The sequence below is a fragment of the Megalobrama amblycephala genome, linkage group LG15 (assembly GCF_018812025.1).
Source record: "Megalobrama amblycephala isolate DHTTF-2021 linkage group LG15, ASM1881202v1, whole genome shotgun sequence".
Classification (NCBI taxonomy): Eukaryota; Metazoa; Chordata; class Actinopteri; order Cypriniformes; family Xenocyprididae; genus Megalobrama; species Megalobrama amblycephala.
The window spans coordinates 15,583,274-15,607,008 of NC_063058.1; the positions used below are offsets into that span (position 1 = coordinate 15,583,274).

Consider the following 23,735-nt stretch of genomic DNA (forward strand, 5'->3'; position numbering starts at 1 on the left):
AGTTACCTGAATGGCAATAAAGGTTTTTCCCTTCCAGATGGAAACCTAAACCACTGATCAATCAAAACCAAATAGCTTTGTTTCAACTGACAGAATTTTGACTGAATGTTACTAAAAATATCAATATCTGAATACATATATATATTCTGTAAGGCAAACACCATTGCATTCACAATCACACATAAAAAGTATGTCGGAATACAGTAAAGCTAATGATAAATTAGCTTCAGCTGTGAACAATGTGACTAGAATGGCATGAAAAACAAACTTCATTTACCATCAGCACAAAGTTCAAGATCAATTCAAACAGCTGTTACATAGGATGATGGTAAAAAGTAGAGTTAATAGCATCAGATTCCCTAAAATAACTGTTTAAACAATCTATATCGGCATCAGCAGAGTGATAAATAAAAACGCATTACCTGTCATTTGTTCCACATGCAGTTCCTCAGCATGTTGCCGTACAGTTTCACTGTGCTCCATCAAATTAACAAGCATATCTTGATGTAATCCATTCAGGCTGTCAGGTGTGTCTGAAGGCTGCACTTCCTCAGACAAATCATTGTCTATATCCACTGGGGAAGTGTGTTCCAAATCCTGGTGCAATCCACTATTAATATCCAAAGGGGAAGTAAGCTCAGCTGTTGAGGACGAGGCATTGAGTGGGTCAGACATGGAGGAACTCTCCAGAGCAGAACCACTGTTAGTGTCCATGGGAGAAGACGGGCTGTCCCCAGAGACAGTCGTCTCACTAATTTCGGTAGTCACGTCGACACATTCTTCCCCATCGGGAATTGCAGCACAGATCTTTACTCCATCAGCGAAGGGGCTCTCAGAAGATCGGCTGTCTTCACTTTCTGTTAGGAGTGAGGCACAAGACGGGTCTAGGCCATTCACACATTCAACAGTAGGTTCTGATGGTGTATGCGCACTCTCCTCGGAAGATTCTGCATTGGATTCAGCACAATCATTGTGTGTGATTTCCGATGGATCAGGGAGATCGCTCAGTGTTTCCTGTAAAGTGGAGTCAATTTCCCTTTCCTGTACAGGTTCCTCTGGAGCAACATCCTTAACTAGAACCGTTGGTTCCCCTGGCTCACAAATTTGATTTTCTTTTATGGTAAGTCTCGAATATTCCTCAGGAATTTTCTCCACCAGTTTGGACATAGAGTCTGGCTGAGCAAATGCTTCAGATGCCTCTTCTCCTAACAGTGCTCCTACAATTATATCACCTCCAGAATGTTCAGAAGATAGTATTGTAGACACATCCTGTTGTAAATCAGTTCCAATAATGACTTCGGAGTCAGCTGGCAGAGAAGGTTCATCAGAAGGATTTGATTTGTCATCCAACTCCGAAACAACAATGTCCTCAATAGATTCCGGATCCCCAATGAGCTCTTTAGGGTCTTGTATCGTCTCATTAGGGGCTACCTCCTCTTTGCTGTCATCAGGTAGAGACCCTTCAATCTGGCAAGTTAAAACCTCCACAGTAATGCCAACGGAAACCTCTGCTATTGCATTAACGTCACAAGCTGTGTCATTCAACAAAAATTCCTGACAATCTGATGCAGTTTCTGAAGATTGTGTGACTTGGTGTGGCTGTTGAAAACTTTCTGTAGTCTCAGACAAGGCATCCACAGCTGGACCTTCATAAGAGGAAGTCTCAGGAACGGGTGAGAGTCCTCGTCTAACCTTATGTACCGGTGCCGGTGCCATGTTTGGCCGGAGATTTGACGATACCAAAGAATCTTCCTCTAAAATGTTAAATACAGAGTTCTGCTTTATGCTAGCGTCATCTGCAACCAAACCAAAAACTGACTCAGTGTTGCCTTTGGTGTGTTCGTTAAGATTTCCTGTCTCTGTCTCTAGGGTACCTTGTGGCTTGTCAACCCCAAGAGAAATAACAGTTTCATCGTTTCGTACAGGCGAGGTAACTTCTGAATTTACCTGAATTAAAGTCAATTTAGCTTCATCTGTTCTCACCGAGCATTCTGTAGGCAGCTTGGATTCGATCTCGTTGTCGCGCTGACCGCTTTCCTCTGGATCACGGGAAGAAAATTCTGAAGAGTTTAAGCCTATTTCCTGGCTGCTACTCGTCTCCCCTTCCCTTTCCTCTGGTAAGTCCCCTCGCCAACAAAGGTTTGTACTCCCCTCGCTCTCCTCCTCTCTTTGTGAAGGCTGACTAGTTTCCGTGGGGAGGAGACCCTGAGATTGTGCGTGGCCCATGTCTTGGGACTCAAGGTTGCCAGATTGAGCGTTATAGTCTGTTTCAGTCTCTGAACTCCTCTGGCAAGTCTCCTGCACTTCTTCGTTCCCTTTATCAGGCTGTGAAGCAGCCCCCTGCTTGGCACTGATTACGCAGAGCTCTATATCAGCTTCCTCCCACTGATTTCCACAGGAAGGGGCACTGAAAGTCACAGAATCGCTTTCTACCCGCCGCTGCAAACAGTCAGTTTTATCTGAAGCCTTTCCAGTATCCCCTACAGCTGGCAGTTCAGGCTCCACCTCAAAGTCCTGCGATTGGACATGATCTCCTGTGCCGTTTTGACGAAGACACAATCCATCCTCAACGGCAGAGCTGTTTAAAAGTGATTGGCAGGTTTCTTCTTGTTCAGAGTTGGGTTCCTGACGCTGAGGCTCCAGTGTGTTGGGCGGTAGGCAGTCAGCAGTTTCTGTGCTATCACTTGAGTCCCTGTTAAGAATCAGCAGTGCTGGCTTATGCTGTGTCAGAGGATCTTCCTGAATAAACAAAGTTCAAAAATAGCTATTAAATAAAGCAGAACGCCTTATACAGTCCTCATTAAAACTGACATTAAACATTCACCCAGAGAAAGCGAGCAAGAGTGCGTGCACAGAGAGCGAGAAAGACAGAAATTAGTCTGTGATCTGCATTTAGTCACTTCCTTTAGTCACAGATAGCAACCTCCTGCAGATTTCTAGCACAAAAACAAACAAACCCTGCTGATCGTACCCAGCTGGAAATATCACTGTGATCTTAAAGTTGCAGAGCAAGAAAATAAGACCCACCTACTGCCACGGAGGACTCCCAAATCACTGACTCACCTTCTGATGTGACTGAATGAGGCGTTGGAGTTCCTCCACATCACACTGAAGGCTAGGTGTGGGACTCCCTGGCACATCCTCCAGCGTCAGGGTGTAAGTGTTTAGCTTGGGGTGGTGTCGCAGAACTCTGCCTTCTGGATAACGCCACTTGAATGTTTTTGTCTCCAGCTCAGGAAAGTTGTCAACCCTGCCCAACACAAACATAGCAAACTTTGTGAACACCCAGTCTCGAGGCACTGAATCAGCAAGGCCACACCCAGCACACCTACAGAGGATGGGAAGTAATACACAATACTGATTGTTGTTGCCTATTGAACACAGAATGTCAAGTGTGAAAAATCACTTGTTTAAACAACAAACATCATAAACTTAAAAAAGGTTTACATCTGTCATAATGTTGCAGTGAGCTCGGACAACAAGAATTTCATTGCTCCTTTAGACAAAGATATGAAAAAACAAACCCACTCTCACTAGTGTAAAAACCTGTTCTGCTTTTTCTTTTCGCATGGTGAGAAGAAAAAAATAGCATAGGGAAAAGACCAATAGCGTGATTACATTAAAAGTGAAATTGAAGTTCCTGGTGGCAGTTTCAACAGTCAAACAAGCTGTAAAGACGGGTACACAGCTGAACATTATGTATCTTTACATATCTGTCGGTCTCTTATCGACAAGGAAAAGAAGAATCACAAAGCTACAAGCTTTCAAAAGAGAAAATATGCAACTGTCAGTGTTTTTGTGTGTGCGAGTAGCTCAGATTGTCCCCAGGCCCTGACACATGGGTAACAACAGGAACTGTTTTCACCTACTCTGTATCTAAGGTCCAAAGGGGTATCCATAGCAACCCTGTGACATCATTCACAGGAAACTAAAGTGCAAAGTGAAAAGGAGAAGCTCTTAAGGTCTTGCAGACCTGAGAGGAATATTTTAGGCAGTCTGAGCATTAGCCAAATGGCAGATGTGATGAAAGGCTCAAGTCTTAAGCACCGGAGAGCTGAATGAATCATCATGTATAAGTGCTGTTTCCCTTCTATCACTAATTTAATAGATTAATCTATGAATACAACATGATGACTTAAATTGGTAACATCATGAGATAATATTTAGATATGGAAAATTATATTATGAATTATAAAGTATTCAAAATGCCCTATTATGCACTTCATAATCAATTGCACACTCAAAATGACCACAGTTACTATACTTACTATTATACATACATAAACTTAATTACTATTATAAAACATGATAACACATAAAATTGAGCATTGATCACGCATTATACCTTATAATCTTTAAAAAGTGCAATCATAAACAGCTAAGTATAATAATGTATTTATGAAGTAAGATGCCCCACCCCCCACCCCCTCTTATTTTTTTCTCCTGATCATTGATAACACAAAATCTCATCTTAGTACTTTTGATGAATGGCTAAGCTATTTTTAATTTTGTCATTTCATCTGAATATCAACATTTGTGAGATTTATTCAGCCGAAACAGTTTTGAGGGTAACTGATCTCATGTTGTGCCTCTGGAAAATAGTGTTCTATGACCTTGTATGATGTTGAATATCAAAGCTTTTTGTGTCTATTTGTTAATGAGGAATTTGTGGACATATTAATTCTTTTAGAATTCTGGAATAAAAGTCATAGTTTCTATTTTGTAGTAAAATGATCAAATTAGACACCACCACCAGACATCTTTACTTTCATTAAAACCTATAGGTTAGTTGAGTGAAATCATTTCACATTTCACAGTGTTTCTATTATGACATATCTTCAATTAAAATATAGTCAATTAAATATGTTAATATGCATATGCCTGTATAGAAGTCATAGAATAATTTTACCTTTCAGATGAATCTCTTTTACTGGGATTCTACTTAGTCTGTAATTGGTTATTCAATTATTCAACTAAATTGAAAAAAAATAAATAAATAACAGAATAGTTGATTTATCATTTTATATTAATGACACTTTATTAAAAAAATTTATAAGAATTATATCAAAAATCATTCATACATTGTGTAAAGTTTAACCAGGCAGGCTTCTTGCCTATTTTAATATTTTACATTTGTGCTATAACAACTAAATTTGCAAATGTTTCTATTTATTTCCTATAACACATTGGCCGATACATCATCATCCTGCACATGCTAAATTTTTATCTAAATATGTTACAGTTTAAAAGTAAATCCACATTGATCTTAAAAGGAACACTCCACTTTATTTGAAAATAGGCTCATTTTCCAACTCCCCTAGAGTTAAACAGTTGAATTTTACGGTTTTCGAATTCATTCAGTCGGTCTCCGGGTCTGGCGGTACCACTTTTAGCATAGCTTAGCATAGTTCATTGAATCTGATTAGACCAATAGCATCTTGCTCAAAAAAAAAATGACCAAAGAGTTTCGATATTTTTCCTATTTAAAATTTGACTCTTCTGTAGTTACATCGTGTACTAAGACCGACGGAAAATGAAAAATTTCGATTTTCTAGGCCGATATGGCTAGGAACTATACTCTCATTCCGGCGTAATAATCAAGGAACTTTGCTGCCGTATCATGGGTGCAGCAGACACAATGATATTATGTACCGCCTGTGACCCCCTGCTGGAGACATTTGTGAGAGATGCTGCGTAATATCATTGCTAAGCTATGCTAAAAGTGGTGCCGCCAGAACCAGAGATCGGCTGAATGGATTCGAAAACGGTAAAACTCAACTGTTTAACACTGGGGGAATTGGAAAATGAGCCTATTTTCAAAAAAAGTGGAGTGTTCCTTTAAGGGGGCATCTTCCCCCATGTTACCTTATATATATTAATAGAATAATATGATTAAGTTTACAATTCAGACTTCATAGAAAGCCATGAGAAAAGAACATCAAAATGTTTTAGAAAACCACCAACGAAATACCATAATCTTTAAAGGAAAGATCTGAGGCAATGTCTAAGGGTGTACTGTGGTTCAGTACACTTGCTTTAAATGAGGCACTAAACCAGAGCACTTAACGGCCTCCTATAACAGACTCTTGAATCCAGGGAGGACAGATCGCACACTAACACTGAGTCTGGTCTCTCCTCTATCCTTCAGACTACCTTGGTGCCCTTTTTTTTAGAATAGTCAAGTACTGTATGGAACCAGTCCCACACGGGTTTGCTAGCCATAGACTGTGAAGAGCACTGGCTGAGGGTAGCTGATAAAAGTAAATGTCTCTGTCTCACACACACACACACACACACACACACACACACACACACACACACACACACACACACATACACACACACAGCCGCTTTACGGAGTAAATCTGCAGACAGGATCTTGTTGGTTTTAAACCGGTTTCTGTTGTAGACTGCATTGGCTTGCTTTAAAAAGATTGAGACAGCTTATGTGGCTTTAACTGTTTACAAAGAGCTCAGAGCCACATGGCCTGTCCTTGTGCTTTGCTCTTATCTCCCCCACATTTCAACATCCTCCTTTTTTTCAGAAAACGACACTAAATCTCACCTCATTTTCAAAATAAAGTCATTGCTTTAATAATATAAATCTATTAGACTTGGTCCAACATTGCTCTGTTTCAGAAATCAAACCAGCCCAACGGATCTGTTTGTCTGACCAATGGAAGACGGGGAGAGTGTTTGGAACACCCATTTGAAAAACAATTTACAAACTTCACCTTTATGACTTAACATTTTGTTTGAGAGTGACAAATACGATAAAGCTGTATTTGTTTAAGGCATTTCAAAGGTCACAACAATCCACTAAACACTATTTGTTCTGTTTGTTAAACTCTGCTCTTACATGTAACAACATTAAAATGTAAAAAGATTTATATTATATTATAACATATTATGAGTAATTATTTAAAAATAATACAAAATTGAAAAAATTGTATCTGATAAAATATTATAGACCTTGAAAAATTTATAATTTCAAATAATAATATATATAAAATATGAAATTGATAATTATATATTTTTTTATTTTATTATATTGCCACTATTTCTGTAATACATTGATGAATGAGCAGCTCTATCATTATAGCAGACGTATCATGAGTTTCTTGGGAAGCCTTCAAATATTGTTTTTGACAATGGGAGGTGGCGGGTGGCCTTGGGAGTCAAAAACGTTACTAGAAAACGAGGCAAACATACTCGTTAAGGATATAAACTTCTTTGCACACTTACTCTGTCAGCAGTTTCTGGAGCTGTGAGTGTCCTTTCTTCTGTGCGACCCTGGCCGGCGTACGACCCTGTTTGTTGGGAAGTCGGAGAGCCTCTCTTCCTCCAGGTTGCTGGAGGAGAAAGAGGGCTACCTTGCGTAGTCCGCGCTTCGCAGCAAAGTGCAAAAGTGTGTCTTGTGGTCCAGGTTCTACAGGAGAGGAAAACGGAGTCGGGTTAAGATTGCAGTCTGAAACTCCTTCCTTGCCCTTTAAAAACACAATATTATCTAATGCATATTTCTGATAATGCTGCCTCAGGAAAGTGCCACACTCACTGCTTCATGGGGCTTCGAAGCTGTAAGCCCCACCCCCTGCAACTTCAGAACCAATGAGAGCCGGTAAAGCCCTCGAACAAGAACCACCCCCACAATTCCCTCGACCTCTGTCAACAGAATCTCCTGACAAACTTGTGCAAACATCATTTTAATAGATCATTTACAATGAGAACAAAAAAAAAAAAAAATGAGGCAGAGAGGGGTCCTGAGTGAAAGAAGCAATCGTTTTTGAAGGCATTTATCATAAAGACAGATTACAGAGTGCTGTTTTAAAAAGTTCAGGAAGCTTGAATGAGGCTCTCTGTGAAAGCAACAGAGACAGAGGAAGGATTGTTCTTGCTGGTTAATGAGAGGCTGAGAATGAGACTGCCCTCGTTTAATCGGCCCACTGAGGATCCAACAACTAATTTGAAGCCCCGAGCATGAAAAAAAGAAGCTGTGGTGAAGTGTAATCTGGCACTGGAAAGAACAGCAGATCAGGATCACTACACCGTCTGATTGGAGACACAAGTGTGGACATGACATTATATTGAAAATACTGGTGTCACGTAACTTGTATCCCAGTGCTATGTTAATATAGTTGTCCCCCAGACTCAAAACACTTCAGTTACCATAGTAATTTTTTTAACTGTAGTATCATAACCATACACAGGGCATCTGCATGTTTTTTCAAATGAAAATGAAATGCAATAAGAGAAGTTTAACTTCCCCATCTTAAAGAGACAGTTTTGTCATAATTTACTCACCCAAAATTCATATAGGTTATTCCTGACCTACGGAAATTCAAATTTCAGTCAAAATCTATTGACTATTGAAAAACATTTATGGGTCATTGACAAATAAGGTTTTTAAAAGTGTAAAAAAAAAAAAAAATCATTATGAAGATATAATTCATTTTGAAGTTTTATTAAGTGTTAACAATGAGATTTTGTGGTTTTTATAATCAATTAACACTGCCTTTGTCAGTTTTTACAAGATGGACAAAATTTGTCACCAAAAAAGTCATTCGGTTTAACCAAAATTTCGGTTTTACCAAATGACACTTATGGTTATACCGAATGACAATATTTTCAAACAGTGCTAACAGGCTGATATCTAGCTAGCTAGCAAAAGTACAATCAAACATTTTATATTTAGTACAAGTTTTTAAAATATTACAACATTTTCCATATTTTATAGCGGTTGTACCGAATGACCTGACGTTTTTGGACATGCGTATGAGCAAGTGAAAACGTGAATTTTTTTAAATAGTTAAAAGAGAGTTTGTTATTTTGCTTCACAACCATGTGGTCCTTTGCAGGTGTCTGAATGATGTCACATCCTGTCACATGATATTGACCACATGACTTGATCCAAAATGGTCCCTTTATATTGGTTACTCCAAATGAAATTCATTTTTACAGGCATTATTTCTCATCACAAAGCAACGACTTCTACACATCATTTTAATACCATTTTGCACTTTGTTGATATATGATGTTTTAAAATCATGCCAGAATAAAAAATATATACATTTATTACATTTTAAGATATTTTAATCACAAATTAAATGGCTGTATTGGCCTTTGGACGGTTAAACAGAATGAACTTTTGACACTCAAAATAAAAGATAGAGATCTAGTATACTTACATTCTTACATACTTTGGATGTCATATCTTTGTTTTTTATTATTATTAAAGCCTTTGGACAAAAAAAAAAAAAAAAAGACCCATCATGTCATTGACCCTTATACCACCCACCCAAAATTCTGTCATCTTTGGTTCACCCTGACTTTCATTGTATGGAGAAATACAGTTATATCTCAAATATTTTCTTTTGTTTTCCACAGAAGAAAGAACGTCATGCGGGTTTGGAACAACATGAACAATGCCAATGAATTGCATGAACTATCCCTTTAAAGGAGAACTCAAGTCTCATTTTCCATAAATATCATCTAATATGTGCCATGCAACGTGTACCAGCAAATACCAGCAAATTCCCAGTTGCTATCTTATACAGTGGAAAAAGTCTTTAATAGCTAACTGGTTTTTTATGTTTTATATAATGTGCTTAATTTCACTTATGGAAGGCTGCTGGCAATACATGCCCACTGAGGCACTGGGCAAGAAGCCCGTTGGTAGATCTGGTTTCAGGGCCGGTCCAGGTGCCCAGCGCCAGCTGCAACAAATGCTACAGCTTGGAGAGTCATTACACAGCTCGCCTTCTCCCTCAACAGACAGGTCAACTCTAGGAGTTTCTGAAAACAATGACTATGGCGAACTTTAAAAGACAAGATCTAAAGGAAACGCTACATCTAATGTCTACAGCAACTTAATCTAAATCTGCAGGAAATACAAAATCTTACCAACATGTGCTCAGGTACCAGATACAACCCGCTATTGTCTTCTCCCTTTCTGCTCAGTGAGCTAAACTTTACATGAATAGGTAGCGGAGCTTTCAGATGTTTTACTGAATGAGTTATTTAAGACCAAGGCTGTTTATAAGAGATAAGCTTGTGCTTATTATGACATAACAGAGCCTGTTTAGCCTTTGTTGGCCCTTATCTCCTGCTGACTACTGTCCAGGTCTCACCACGCCCGCCCTAACACCTCCTACATGGAACCAGACTGTGCCTAATTTAGAGGACAAGCTCGAGTCACATGAGAGCCGGGAATCTGCTGTCGCGTCAGCTGCCCTGATGAATGATTCCTCGCTGTGCAATTGTTTGGATCCACACATAGGCCGGATTCACACACTCATTCAAGCACACTTAATATAAACAGGCTCATATTTCTGCCCAGTGGATAACCACTGAGGAGGATACGTGGCTGCGCACAAAAACATTAACCATGATCGGACAGAGAACAGGAAGGCGTTTGGGTGTTTATGACTGCATCAGCTTTAAGCATTCGTCTGATATCTGTTCAATCTTTTGTTTAGCTTTGCTCAGGTTGATTATCATAATCATACAGAAAGTTTATTTTCAGTTCTCCTTTTAGTTCCTGTCTGGTTGACAGCCAGTTACACAAACACTACCGCTCAAAAGGTTCAGGTTGATAAGATTTTTACAATCTTTCACCAAGGCTGCATTTATTTAATCAAAAATATAGTAAAAACAATGGTTACACTTTATTTTGATGGTCCACTTCAGACATTTTACTAACTATAAGTAACTTTTCAACTGCATGTTCAATTAACTCTCAGAGTATTAGTAGACTGGTAGGTTTAGGGTTTGGGTTAGTAGAATAAATTGGCATGTAGTTGCAAAGTTACTTATAGTCAGTAGAATGTCTGTAGGGGGAGCATCAAAATAAAGTGTTAGCAAATACTAAAGGGATAGTTCACCCAAAAATGAACAGTATTTATAAAATTTTTTACCTCTAAAACACCACTATGTCCAACTGCCCTGCACATTCGGCACTCATTGAAGCAAAGCGCGAGACATCACTTCTGTCATCAGAATGCGTTTTCTGACCTCACTAACCGTATGCGCAGGGCAGTTGGACATAGTGGTGTTTTAGAGGTAAAAAATGATATAAAACGGTTCAGTTTCTCGCACAAACCGATCGTTTCGTGTCTCAGGACATCAATGTGTCGTCACGAGCCGCAGGGTTTAATTTGGATTTGTCTGTGCATGTTTTTTTTTACTCTTATAGACGAAGTTCCCATTGACATGCATTATACGACTGACAGACCGCAACGGTTGGAGTTAAAAATCATCATGTGTGTTCTACTGAAGAAACAAAGACACCTACATCTTGGATGTCCTGGGGGTAAGCAGATAAACATCAAATTTTCATTTTTGGGTGAACTATCCCTTTAAGCAGACAGTCTACTAATACTCTAATGAGAGTTAGTTGATATGTAGTTGTAAAGTTACTTATTGTTAGCAGAATGTCTAAAGTGGATTCTTCTTGATTATTTTAATGCGTCCTTGCTGAATAAAAGTATTCAATTCTTAACCAAAAAAAACAAACAAACATAAAAACCTACCAATCCCCAACTTCGAACGTATTGTATATAAAAAGAATGGTCATAATTAGAGACTGTGATGTGCAATGTTTGCTTGTGGGAAGGTTAGTAACAAAATTTGATTTTAAGTCAGTGGAAACATGGACCTGTTCTTTGAAAGGTTTGCTAATCCCCTGGCCGAGTACCATTCACAAATCTATGGGTATCGGAGAGCAGGAAGAGCACAAGAAACTCATTTAACAAGAACGTTTCTGCCAAATCCACATGAAACACAAATCTAAGTCAGTGACAACCAGAGTTCCTGCCATTTATCACATGCATCTTCTGTCAGACCCGAAATGAGTCCACAGCCTGACTTAATAGGCTGTGTAAATGCTCCGTGCCAAAAAGAGCACTTTATTAGGGCGGGAATGTTTGCTTTTATATTATCTGACATAGTGTTCCTGAATTGATACGAGAACAAGTAGTAGGAAAATAAGACTAGAGTGGACTAACATTCTGAATCAACACACAACTTAAAAATAAATAAATAAACTGGTTCATGGCTGTTCTGAAGGCCTTCCCTGAAGGCACAGTGTCCATGGTCTAAGCATTGTAACTTCACTATGCAGATGTTAACAAAATGTTAAAGGTGCCATCGAACGTTTTTTTTACAAGATGTAATATAAGTCTAAGGTGTCCCCTGAATGTGTCTGTGAAGTTGCAGCTCAAAATACCCCATAGATTTTTTTTTTTTATTAATTATTAAAATTATTTTGAGGCATAATTAGAAATGCGCCGATTCATGCTGCGGCCCCTTTAAATCGTGCACTCTCCGCCCCCTCCCGAGCTCTCGACTCTATCACTGCATAAACAAAGTTCACACAGCTAATATAAGCCTCAAAATGGATCTTTACAAAGTGTTCGTCATGCAGCATGTCTAATTGCGTAAGTATAGTATTTATTTGGATGTTTACGTTTGATTCTGAATGAGTTTGAGGCTATGCTCCGTGGCTAACGCCTAATGCTACACTGTTGGAGAGATTTATAAAGAATGAAGTTGTGTTTATGAATTATACAGACTGCAAGTGTTTAATAATGAAAATAACGACGGCTCTTGTCTCCGTGAATACAGTAAGAAACTATGGTAACTTTAACCACATTTAACAGTACATTAGCAACATGCTAACGAAACATTTAGAAAGACAATTTACAAATATCACTAAAAATATCATGTTATCATGGATCATGTCAGTTATTATCGCTCCATCTGCCATTTTTCGCTATTGTCCTTGCGTGCTTACCTAGTCTGATGATCCAGCTGTGCACATCCAGACGTTAATACTGGCTGTCCTTGTCTAATGCCTCGATCATGGGCTGGCATATGCAAATATTGGGGGCGTACACCCCGACTGTTACGTCGGTCGGAGGTCTTTTAAACAAATGAGATTTATATAAGGAGGAGGAAACAATGGAGTTTGAGACTCACTGTATGTCTTTTCCATGTACTGAACTCTTGTTATTCAACTATGCCAAGGTAAATTCAATTTTCAATTCGATGGCACCTTTAACAAACAAAACGCTGTCTCCTTGCTGGAAAAAAAAAAAAAAAAAAAAAAAAAAAAACTTTTCCAAACTCTTACTGGTTGTGAAAGCAGCTCAAGTCATAAGCAGTCATTTATAAGACACCTTCAAAGTGACTGATAAGCACTGATAAGCACTTTGCAACATGCTAATGCCTATCACTATTGGAATCAATGGCGAGTCCAGTCTTCCATGCCATATGTGTGCTGCTAACTACATAGAATACACCAAAACAATGACCAATAGTGGATTCATGACAGTTAGGATGCTGCCTTCAGCTCTCTAGGTTTTACTCACCGATTTTCAAGCCTGTGCAAGTGCCCGTGTCCAAGTCTGTGCCCAGCACGCTCCAGCCTACCGGTAGAGGCAGATGTCTAAGAGCAAGAGCCAGAGTATCATCCAACCTCTCACACTCCTTCAGGGGGATCTGACACTCGTCCAGAAGTAACGCTCCCTCTGTCTTCCCAGCCGCGTTCACCAGGAACTGGGCCATGTCCAGGGCGAGGTCCTGCACATACTGGAAGCGTTCCTCAGCCACAGGGTCCACTGAGCCCCCAGGTCTGGCCTGGCACAGCGTGACCCGCACGGTTTCACTGCGATCATGAGCTATTATGAGACAAACATTGGACAGAAAAATATTATACAGATTAAACTTAAATTGAATAAGTAAAACTAAATTACAGATGGATAGAGAGAAGCATAAGCATTTTATATACAAAGTATCATATTTGAGTCTATATGCCTCAGACAGAGAGATAGATGCATAATGATTTTATATACAATATATCATATGAGTCTATATGCCTTAAACAGACAGATAGAAACGTAATGATTTTATATACAATATATCACATTTAACTCTATATGCCTTAGACAGACAGACGTACAGATAGAAGCATGATGATTTTATATACAATATATCATATTTGAGTCTATATGCCTCAGAGAGATATAGATAGACGCATAATGATTTTATATACAATATATTATATGAGTCTATATGCCTTAGACAGATAGACAGAAACAATCATTTTATATACAATATATAATATTTGAGTCTATATGCGACAATGCAACAGACAGAAAGATAGACCGATGGACGGACGAATAGAGAGATGGATAGAGAGACAGACAGACAGACACAATGATTTTGTATACAATATATGCTATTTGAGTCTATATGCTTTAGACAGATATATAGACAGATGCATAATTACTTTATATACAATATATTGTATTTAACTCTATATGCCTTAGACAGACAGAAGCATAATCATTGTATATACAATATATCATATTTGAGTCTATATGCGACAATGCGATAGACAGACAGATAGACAGACGGACAGACAGACGGATAGACAGACGGATAGACAGACGGACAGACAGACGGACAGACAGACGGACAGACAGACGGACAGACAGACGGACAGACAGACAGACAGACAGACAGACAGACGGACACAATGATTTTATATACAATATATGCTATTTGAGTCTATATGCCTTAGAAAGACAGGTAGACAGATATATAGATAGATGCATAATTATTTTATATACAATATATCATATTTGAGTCTATATGCCTCAGACAGAGAGAGATAAATAGACGCATAATGATTTTATATACAATATATCATATGAGTCTATATGCCTTAGATAGACAGAAGCATAATCATTTATATTTGAGTCTACATGATAGACGGACGAAGAGAGAAATGGATAGAGAGACAGACAGACAGACACAATGATTTTATATACAATATATCACATTTAACTCTATATGCCTTAGACAGATGTACAGATAGAAGCATGATGATTTTATATACAATATATGCTATTTGAGTCTATATGCTTTAGACCGATATATAGACAGATGCATAATTACTTTATATACAATATATTGTATTTAACTCTATATGCCTTAGGCAGAAGCATAGCCATTTTATATACAATATATCATATTTGAGTCTATATGTGACGGACAGACAGACAGACGGACGGACAGACAGAGAGACGGACAGACAGACAGACGGACAGACGGACAGACAGACGGACAGACGGACAGACAGACAGACAGACGGACACAATGATTTTATATACAATATATCATATTTGAGTCTATATGCGACGGATAGACAGACGGACAGACAGACGGACAGACAGACGGACGGACGGACAGACAGACGGACGGACGGACGGACAGACAGACAGACGGACGGACACAATGATTTTATATACAACATATGCTATTTGAGTCTATATGCCTTAGACAGATAGACATATATAGATAGATGCATAATTATTTTATATACAATATATCATATTTGAGTCTATATGCCATAGACAGACAGACAGATAGGCATGTTCCTTGAGAATTAGGGAACAGCGCAAGCTGGATTTGAACTTGTGTTGCTAGAACGAGCACTATGGCTCAATGTACACTGCTAAGCCACAAATCAGACTGTGACATACTTTTTAAATGTATAAAAATTTAAATTCCAGTTCAAATATTCTTGGTGCAGTTTACAGACTATGAAAAATATTTATACCACCCACTAACATCTCCACGATTTTGTCAACAAAAAATCAATTATGATTAAACTAACTCCTGACAAAAATCTAACAGCTATTTATCTTATATCAAACAGGGAGGTCTCCTGTAAATCATCTTCAGACTGATTAAAAAAAAAAAAAAAGATCTTGCTTAATATTTTGGCAGCCACATATCAACAGACGAAAAGGAGACTAAGTGCCTATGGTTGAGCAGAGATGGATATAATTACTGAGAAATGTTCCTGCATTAACACTACTCATTTCCATTTCCAAGAAGGAAACAGCCAGAAGCAGAGGTGACATTCTATAAAAGCAACATTCATAAACAATTAAAACTTCACTATGAGGACTGCCAGGAGGTCTGTCTTGTTTCACTACAGTTATGAGATGTCACTGCAACAACACACATCGCAAGGGCAGTGTTTATGTGCGAGCGCCATGTCTGTCACTGCAAAAAAGAAGAAAAAAAAAAACATTCACAATCACCAGCACCACATTTGTTTGACCAAAACATCTCAGTGGGACATCCATCTGGGTTCAAAGCATTTGAGCCATTTTTGCCGATAAAGACCTCTTAGCAGCCAAATGTTTGGAATCAACCAAAAGTATGGACCTCCAGCAGAGAGACAGAGGGGTGAAAGTGTATCCTGGCAGACCAACTGCAGTGCACCTGAGGCGGACGATAGTAGCGCCATTCTTCATGCACTCTTAATGCGTTGCTGAAAAGCTTTCAAGTGCTCAGACGGAGTAGTGATTACAAAACTGGTGCCAAATGTCTGCGCTGGATTCCATGACACTGTATCTGCTGCGACCCTCTGTGGAACTGCTTGGGAGACGCGGTTGAAATGCATTCCCTTTTTGACTTCGAAACATAGCTAAATTACATATGGAGGGCTATTGTGTTTTTATTTATTTTAACCATGAGGTAAGATCACAATGCTACCAGTTCCCCCAAAAAGCAAAAATGTGTCTATAAGTTACTGGTTACAAGATAAATCTTCAGTTAATTATAAAAAAGGATTGTGCCTATTATGGACCATTGTTGTGGGTGGTTACTAGGAAGATGCTTACTGGTTCCTACATATGACCCTACTTTCTTATTTTTCATAAAATAAACAAAAAACATATATAAACCTACACTATTAATTAGACAAAAAACAGTATGTGAAGAGAGTAGTATGTCCAGATTCACAGTATTCATCAAACAGTAAGCAAAAATTTCCCAGAATACCCATTACTTCCATAGAGTTTCTGAAGTGTGCATATAGTGGACAATTTACTAACCCATGAGGCCACTGGAGAGGATTTGTGAATGACAGTGAAGTGACGCAACTGACGCTGGTAGGTCACATGACAATGACAACATGATGAATGTAGTCTGTTCGGATTACATTCATACTATACACATTTATATTATATAGAACCTACTTTTTAAAGGCACAATTATGCAATTTGCGCCACTAGAGGGCGCTTGATCAAAACAAAGGCGTAGCTTGATGACGCCGAGAGTGAGCGTGGAATCATGGGAGTTGTTGTCTTCACCTCCCTGGTCCGTGTCTGTTAAAATTGCTTATTTCTCTGGATTTAAACATTGGAAACATTTGGGGTAATGTACAGTAAGTACACAAGTCAACAAAATATATAACATTGTTCTAGTGGTTTTCTGTTATTTTAATCTAAAAATCTTACATATTGTGCCTTTAATTGTCGCAAAGTAATTTATTTATTCGAAAGAAGTATCTGCTTCTTTTATGACAGTATGTGATTTTGGACGGGGTCAATATTTGGTCAGTTATAAATATCTGGAGTTATATACTCAATCCAATAATTCCAGTCCCTCGTTCAAATTTAAGTCTATTTTTACACCAATAAAAATGTGTTTATGTTTATAGATCCTTGTTATATTTACTCCCACGTCTTTCGACATATTCCTACATTAAGCAAGAATGTGTCAGCTCATTAATAACTACTACTTGTATATATACACACTACATGAATCTTCAGAAGAGGCACTGGGATATTTGGATCAGCTCAAGCATGTGCTCAATGTAGATTGTCCTGTGGTAACTGGGACAGTTTTGCGGGTGAATAATTGGGCAAGGCAATAACGTGCCAAGCAATGCCTGAACCAGGTCCGGCATGACTGGAATGTAAATTAGTTGATCTCTGCAGGTAAAAAGCATCTGGTTCCAGGAAGAAGCTAACAATTATTAAGCATTCATAAAATACTGTACGTAGACACGGAGTGAACGCGGAATGTGTTGTGTGACCGTAGGTGTTGTGAACACTAACCTGGGCACACGGCTTGCAGCGTGACATGGCTGATTTTCGAAGTGCTGGAAACGTGCCTCTGGGTGGTGCCGGCGAAAAGCAAGTAAAACTCTACTTCCTCTTCATCCTCGACACACTCTTCGTCACAGAGCTGGACCGTCAACAGACACTCGCCCTGAATAAGAGAAAACAGATTATGTGCAGCATTATTTACCTATTTAGCCCCATCAGTAAATATTAGCCTGAAAAAAAAAAATCCAGTTGTTTCAAAGACAAAAGAGCACTTTAAATTACGCTGTAAGTGCGACAATCAAGAACTTCTCTCGAAAGACTAAAAGCAGTGCTGAGTATTTAATCGCCTGTGGGTGCAGAAAATTACACAAAGCATCAACTCCTATAAATCATCATTACAGGATCCTCAAACAACAGGGAGGTATCAACACCTGTCCATTACGAAAGACGCATTTCATTACAAAGTGAGCGGGGACAGAGCGGCAGCCTTTATACATAACAAATGCTGGGGAAAAAAACAGTCATCAGCCTTTCCCCACCCTCATAATTATAGCTTTACAGTTAAAAGTTCAGTGTGTGTGTGCGTGTGTGTGTGTGTGTGTGTGTGTGTGCGCGCGTGTGCGTGTGTGTGTGTGTGTGTGTGTGTGTGTGCGTGTGCGTAAGACACCTTCTTTTCCTCTTTAAACATTTCAAATGTCACTACTAATTTATGGTATTGACAACCTTTTAAAGTTTATTCAAAAGCTATATTTACCCAGCATAGATAGTAGGCCATGTTATTAAATCTCGTTTTGGTTGGAAGCTGCATGGCCAACAAAACAAAAAAACAAAACAAAACAAAAAACAAAAAAACAAAACAAAACAAAACACAAAAACAAACAAAAAACTTCTAAGAGCACTTAGATGTAGTCGTTTAATTTTAGTTTTGGCCAGAATGTTTATTTATTTACAAATAATATTAATTATATAAATGTTATGTTGCAAAATATTTTTTTAATTAGTACAAACAAAACAAAACAAAAACAAAAAAAACAAAGCAAAAAACACAAAACAAAAAACTTTTAAGAGCATTTAAATGTAGCAGTTTAATTTAATTTTAGTTTTGGCCAGAATGTTTATTTATTTACAAATAATATTAATTATATAAATGTTATGTTGCAAAATATTTTTTTAATTAGTACAAACAAAACAAAACAAAACAAAAACAAAAAAAACAAAGCAAAAAACACAAAACAAAAAACTTTTAAGAGCATTTAAATGTAGCAGTTTAATTTAATTTTAGTTTTGGCCAGAATGTTTATTTATTTACAAACAATATTAATTATATAAATGTTATGTTGCAAAATATTTTTTTTAATTAGTACAAACAAAACAAAACACAAAAAAAAACAAAAAAACAAACAAAGCAAAAAACAAAACGAAAAACTTCTAAGAGCACTTAGATGTAGCCGTTTAATTTCATTTTAGTTTTGGCCAGAATGTTTATTTATTTACAAACAATATTAATTATATAAATGTTATGTTGCAAAATATTTTTTTTAATTAGTACAAACAAAACAAAACACAAAAAAAAACACACACAAAAAAAACAAACAAAGCAAAAAACAAAACGAAAAACTTCTAAGAGCACTTAGATGTAGCCGTTTAATTTCATTTTAGTTTTGGCCAGAATGTTTATTTATTTACAAACAATATTAATTATATAAATGTTATGTTGCAAAATTATTTTATAAAGTAGTACAAACAAAACAAAAACAAACAAAAAACAAACAAAGCAAAAAACATAACACAAAAAACTTCTAAGAGCACTTAAATGTAGCCGTTTAATTTAATTTTAGTTTTCGGCCAGAATGTTTATTTATTTACAAATAATATTAATTATAGAAATGTTATGTTGCAAAATAATTTTTTATAGTATTACAGAAAAAAAACAAAAAAACAAAAACAAACAACAAACAAAAAAAACACAACACAAAAAAAACTTCTAAGAGCACTTAGATGTAGCAGTTTAATTTAATTTTAGTTTTGGCCAGAATGTTTATTTATTTACAAATAATATTAATTACATAAATGTTATTTGTAAAATTAATTTTTTTAATTAGTACAAACAAAACAAAACACAAAAAAACAAAAAAACAAAAAAACAAAGCAAAAAACACAAAACGAAAAACTTCTAAGAGCACTTAAATGTAGCAGTTTAATTTAATTTTAGTTTCGGCCAGAATGTTTATTTATTTACAAACAATATTAATTATATAAATGTTATATGTTGCAAAATTATTTTATAAAGTAGTACAAACAAAAAAAAACATAACAAAAACAAACAAAAAACAAACAAAGCAAAAAACATAACACAAAAAACTTCTAAGAGCACTTAAATGTAGCCGTTTAATTTAATTTTAGTTTTGGCCAGAATGTTTATTTATTTACAAATAATATTAATTATAGAAATGTTATGTTGCAAAATTATTTTATAAAGTAGTACAAAAAAACAAACAAACAAACAAACAACAAACAAAAAAACAAACAAAAAAACAAACAAAAAAACAAACAAAAAAACAAACAAACAAACAACACAAAAAAACTTCTAAGAGCACTTAGATGTAGCAGTTTAATTTAATTTTAGTTTTGGCCAGAATGTTTATTTATTTACAAATAATATTAATTATAGAAATGTTATGTTGCAAAATTATTTTATAAAGTAGTACAAAAAAACAAACAAAAAAACAAACAACAAAAACAACAACAACAACAACAAAAACACAAAACAAAAAAAATTCTAAGAGCACTTAGATGTAGCAGTTTAATTTAATTTTAGTTTTGGCCAGAATGTTTATTTATTTACAAATAATATTAATTATAGAAATGTTATGTTGCAAAATAATTTTATAAAGTAGTAAATTGTGGTGCATGGCCATTGACCACAAAACAAAAGTAAAAAAGAAACAGACAAAAGGAGGGGGGGGGGGGATTTCACTCCCAGTCTGTCTGTAGTAGCGGTCCAAATTTAGCTTTAGTAGTAGTCACCTGACACTTTTGCCACAATTGCCAGGCATGACAACAAGAAAGTCTACACTCTCTCTTATATATCTTCACTTATTTTTATTGGATGGGAGTGAATGAGAATGAGAGTGAAAGGAGCTACCATAAGATAAAAATAAACATTTAAAAAAATAAGAGAGAGAGATAGTGACATGATGAGTTTGACAGGGCTGTCAAAGCAGAATGACTGTTTACATGATCTAAAACCAAAGCAACAAGCTAGCATTCCCACACTGTATTTACCTATTCTAGCTACTATGCTAGGCCACAAAGTTTTGTCCAACACACAGGGCCTTCAGAGCGTGACGCACGCAGCGGGACGTCCTAGCGAGAGATGTTTTCATTGGCCAGGCTGCAAAAGCCACATGGTGCCCTTGCCAAATGCCAGTCAGCTGCTTTTTTTGGCCGACGATGATCACAGCCATGTAGTAAATTGAAGACACAGCTGAATCCTCTTCGTGAGATTAACTCCTATGCATTCTAGGTATGGAGTAGAGTCTGCAAAAATCGCAGCTGATCTTTCTACAGTTAAAAAGTACACCAAGAAATGTAGTTTTGCTGTGGTAACAACTAGAGAAGCAGGTGAAGATGTAAAGTAAGGCTAGACATTAAGACCACAAATTACATCACAAGAACGCTTGATTCAGTGCAACCAAACTTGAATCCCTATTGGCTGAATTCCAGGGTGTGGGAAGGGCTTTTTATGGCCAGGTCATATGACAGACTTGCATGAGAAGCAGTTATGGTGACCCTTTGATCTGAGCGACATGTATAAGGTGTAGGAATCTGTTGGCTACATCCTGAGGCCGTTTAAGGGTTACCAAGCCCACATTTTGTTTGTGACGCATACATGGGGCTCTAGAAATATGTTACTGACGGAAGCTATCTACATATTAGAACCTAGAAACATTCTTTGGTTGTAAATATCTTTTATTTTTACTGCTAACATGCACAAGTCAGTCACGGGCCACTTTTAGACCATGGCGGCCCAATATGGATAGCAGGTGCTGGACCAGGAAAAGTGCCAAAGGCGAGAGCATAAACAAATGAAACAAAGACCACCCTGGTGACTGTGTCAACTGTGTCCATAAGACATGGAGATTCAGATTTGATGATACAGGTCTTTGTGTGATCTTTTATCTTTGCGTTTACATGGTCACTTAACAAGTAAACAAACACAGAATATTGGTTTTAAGGATTCATGGTTGTTTTATAAATCCTTCAAATCATTAATGCTGCATGCAGCCCTGAAGATATTTTAAGACCGACGTGTGTTAATCCTTGGTAGATTTTCTAAGCAAAAGATCTAAAATACCCAGCATCCAATTTATCTTCCTCAGAATCTTTTGGCTTAGCTGAATATCGGATCCATCTTTTCAGGAAGCATTTTTGGCACCTGAAGCAGGCTCATGGGGGTTCTCAAAGTACTTTTGATACTTTGGTTGTTCATCGGTCTATTTCAGGATCTCGCAAGTCATTGTGCCAAAGGAGGAGTGCCTGGCCTTTTCGTCCTGTGCTTAAAACAACACTCGGTAAGCTGCCTCGTCTGAGAGAACTGTGGGAGTGAGAGACCACCGTGCACCTTTTAGCTACTTGCATTTAGCTCAAATTTAGCAGAACAAGTTTAGACCAAGACTCAGTGCAAAAGCAAACTTCAAAGTGCAGCTTACATTTCATGACATGTCTTCGCTTCTTTGGAAACCCAAAACCGCCATTCCTCTGTTTATAATTAAGGAGAGCAAATTAGCCTGGGTCATGTGCTGAACAGAAAACGCTCCTTCACATTAGCTTCTACGACAACCATGAAAGTAGCGATTCTCTACATCTGCTAACTTATAATCAAAAAGCTCTGACGTTCTTCAAGGCACTGTTATCGAAAGTTTCTGAAGTAAATCGCTATAAAATGAGGCTAGCTTTTGTTTGTTCAGTAGCTATCATGTACCTAAAAATTAGAAACTTACCAATAAAATGAACTTGAAAATTAATCTTGCTTTTGTTTTTTATAGCAACATCATGTAGCTAAATCTTAGAAACTTGTAAATTGAATTGAACTTGAAAATGAATCTTGCTTGTTTTTTATAGCAACATCATGTAGCTAAATCTTAGAAACTTGTAAATTGAATTGAACTTGAAAATTAATCTTGCTTTTGTTTATTTTTATAGCTAAGTCATGTAGCTAAAACTTAGAAACTTGTCAATGAAAATTAACTTGAAAATTAATCTTGCTTTTGTATGTTTTATAGCCAAGTCATGTACCTAAAACTTAGAAACTTACCAATAAAAATGAACTTGAAAATTAATCTTGCTTTTGTTTTTATAGCAACATCATGTAGCTAAATCTTAGAAACTTGTAAATTGAATTGAACTTGAAAATTAATCTTGCTTTTGTTTGTTTTTATAGCTACAACATGTAGCTAAATCTTAGAAACTTGTAAATTGAATTAAACTTGAAAATGAATCTTGCTTTTGTTTTTTATAGCAACATCATGTAGCTAAATCTTAACTTGTAAATTGAACTGAATTTGAAAATTAATCTTGCTTTTGTTTGTTTTTATAGCCAAGTCATATAGCTAAAACTTAGAAACTTGTAAATTGAATTAAACTTGAAAATTAATCTTGCTTTTGTTTGTTTTTATAGCTAAGTCATGTAGCTAAATCTTAGAAACTTGTAAATTGAACTGAACTTGAAAATTAATCTAGCTTTTGTTTGTTTTATAGCCAAGTCATGTAGCTAAAACTTAGAAACATGTAAATTGAATTAAACTTGAAAATTAATCTTGCTTT

General features: G+C 36.9%; 1 protein-coding gene across 1 annotated transcript in view; it reads right to left on the reverse strand.

Moving 5' to 3' along the window:
* Nucleotides 1-23,735, reverse strand: part of akap13 (A-kinase anchoring protein 13) — a 98,727-nt gene that overhangs the window by 70,989 nt on the left and 4,003 nt on the right. The window contains 5 exon segments of the mRNA XM_048158474.1: nucleotides 423-2,739; nucleotides 3,064-3,250; nucleotides 7,246-7,429; nucleotides 13,368-13,676; nucleotides 17,919-18,072. Of these exon segments, the coding sequence (XP_048014431.1) occupies nucleotides 423-2,739; nucleotides 3,064-3,250; nucleotides 7,246-7,429; nucleotides 13,368-13,676; nucleotides 17,919-18,072 (3,151 nt within the window).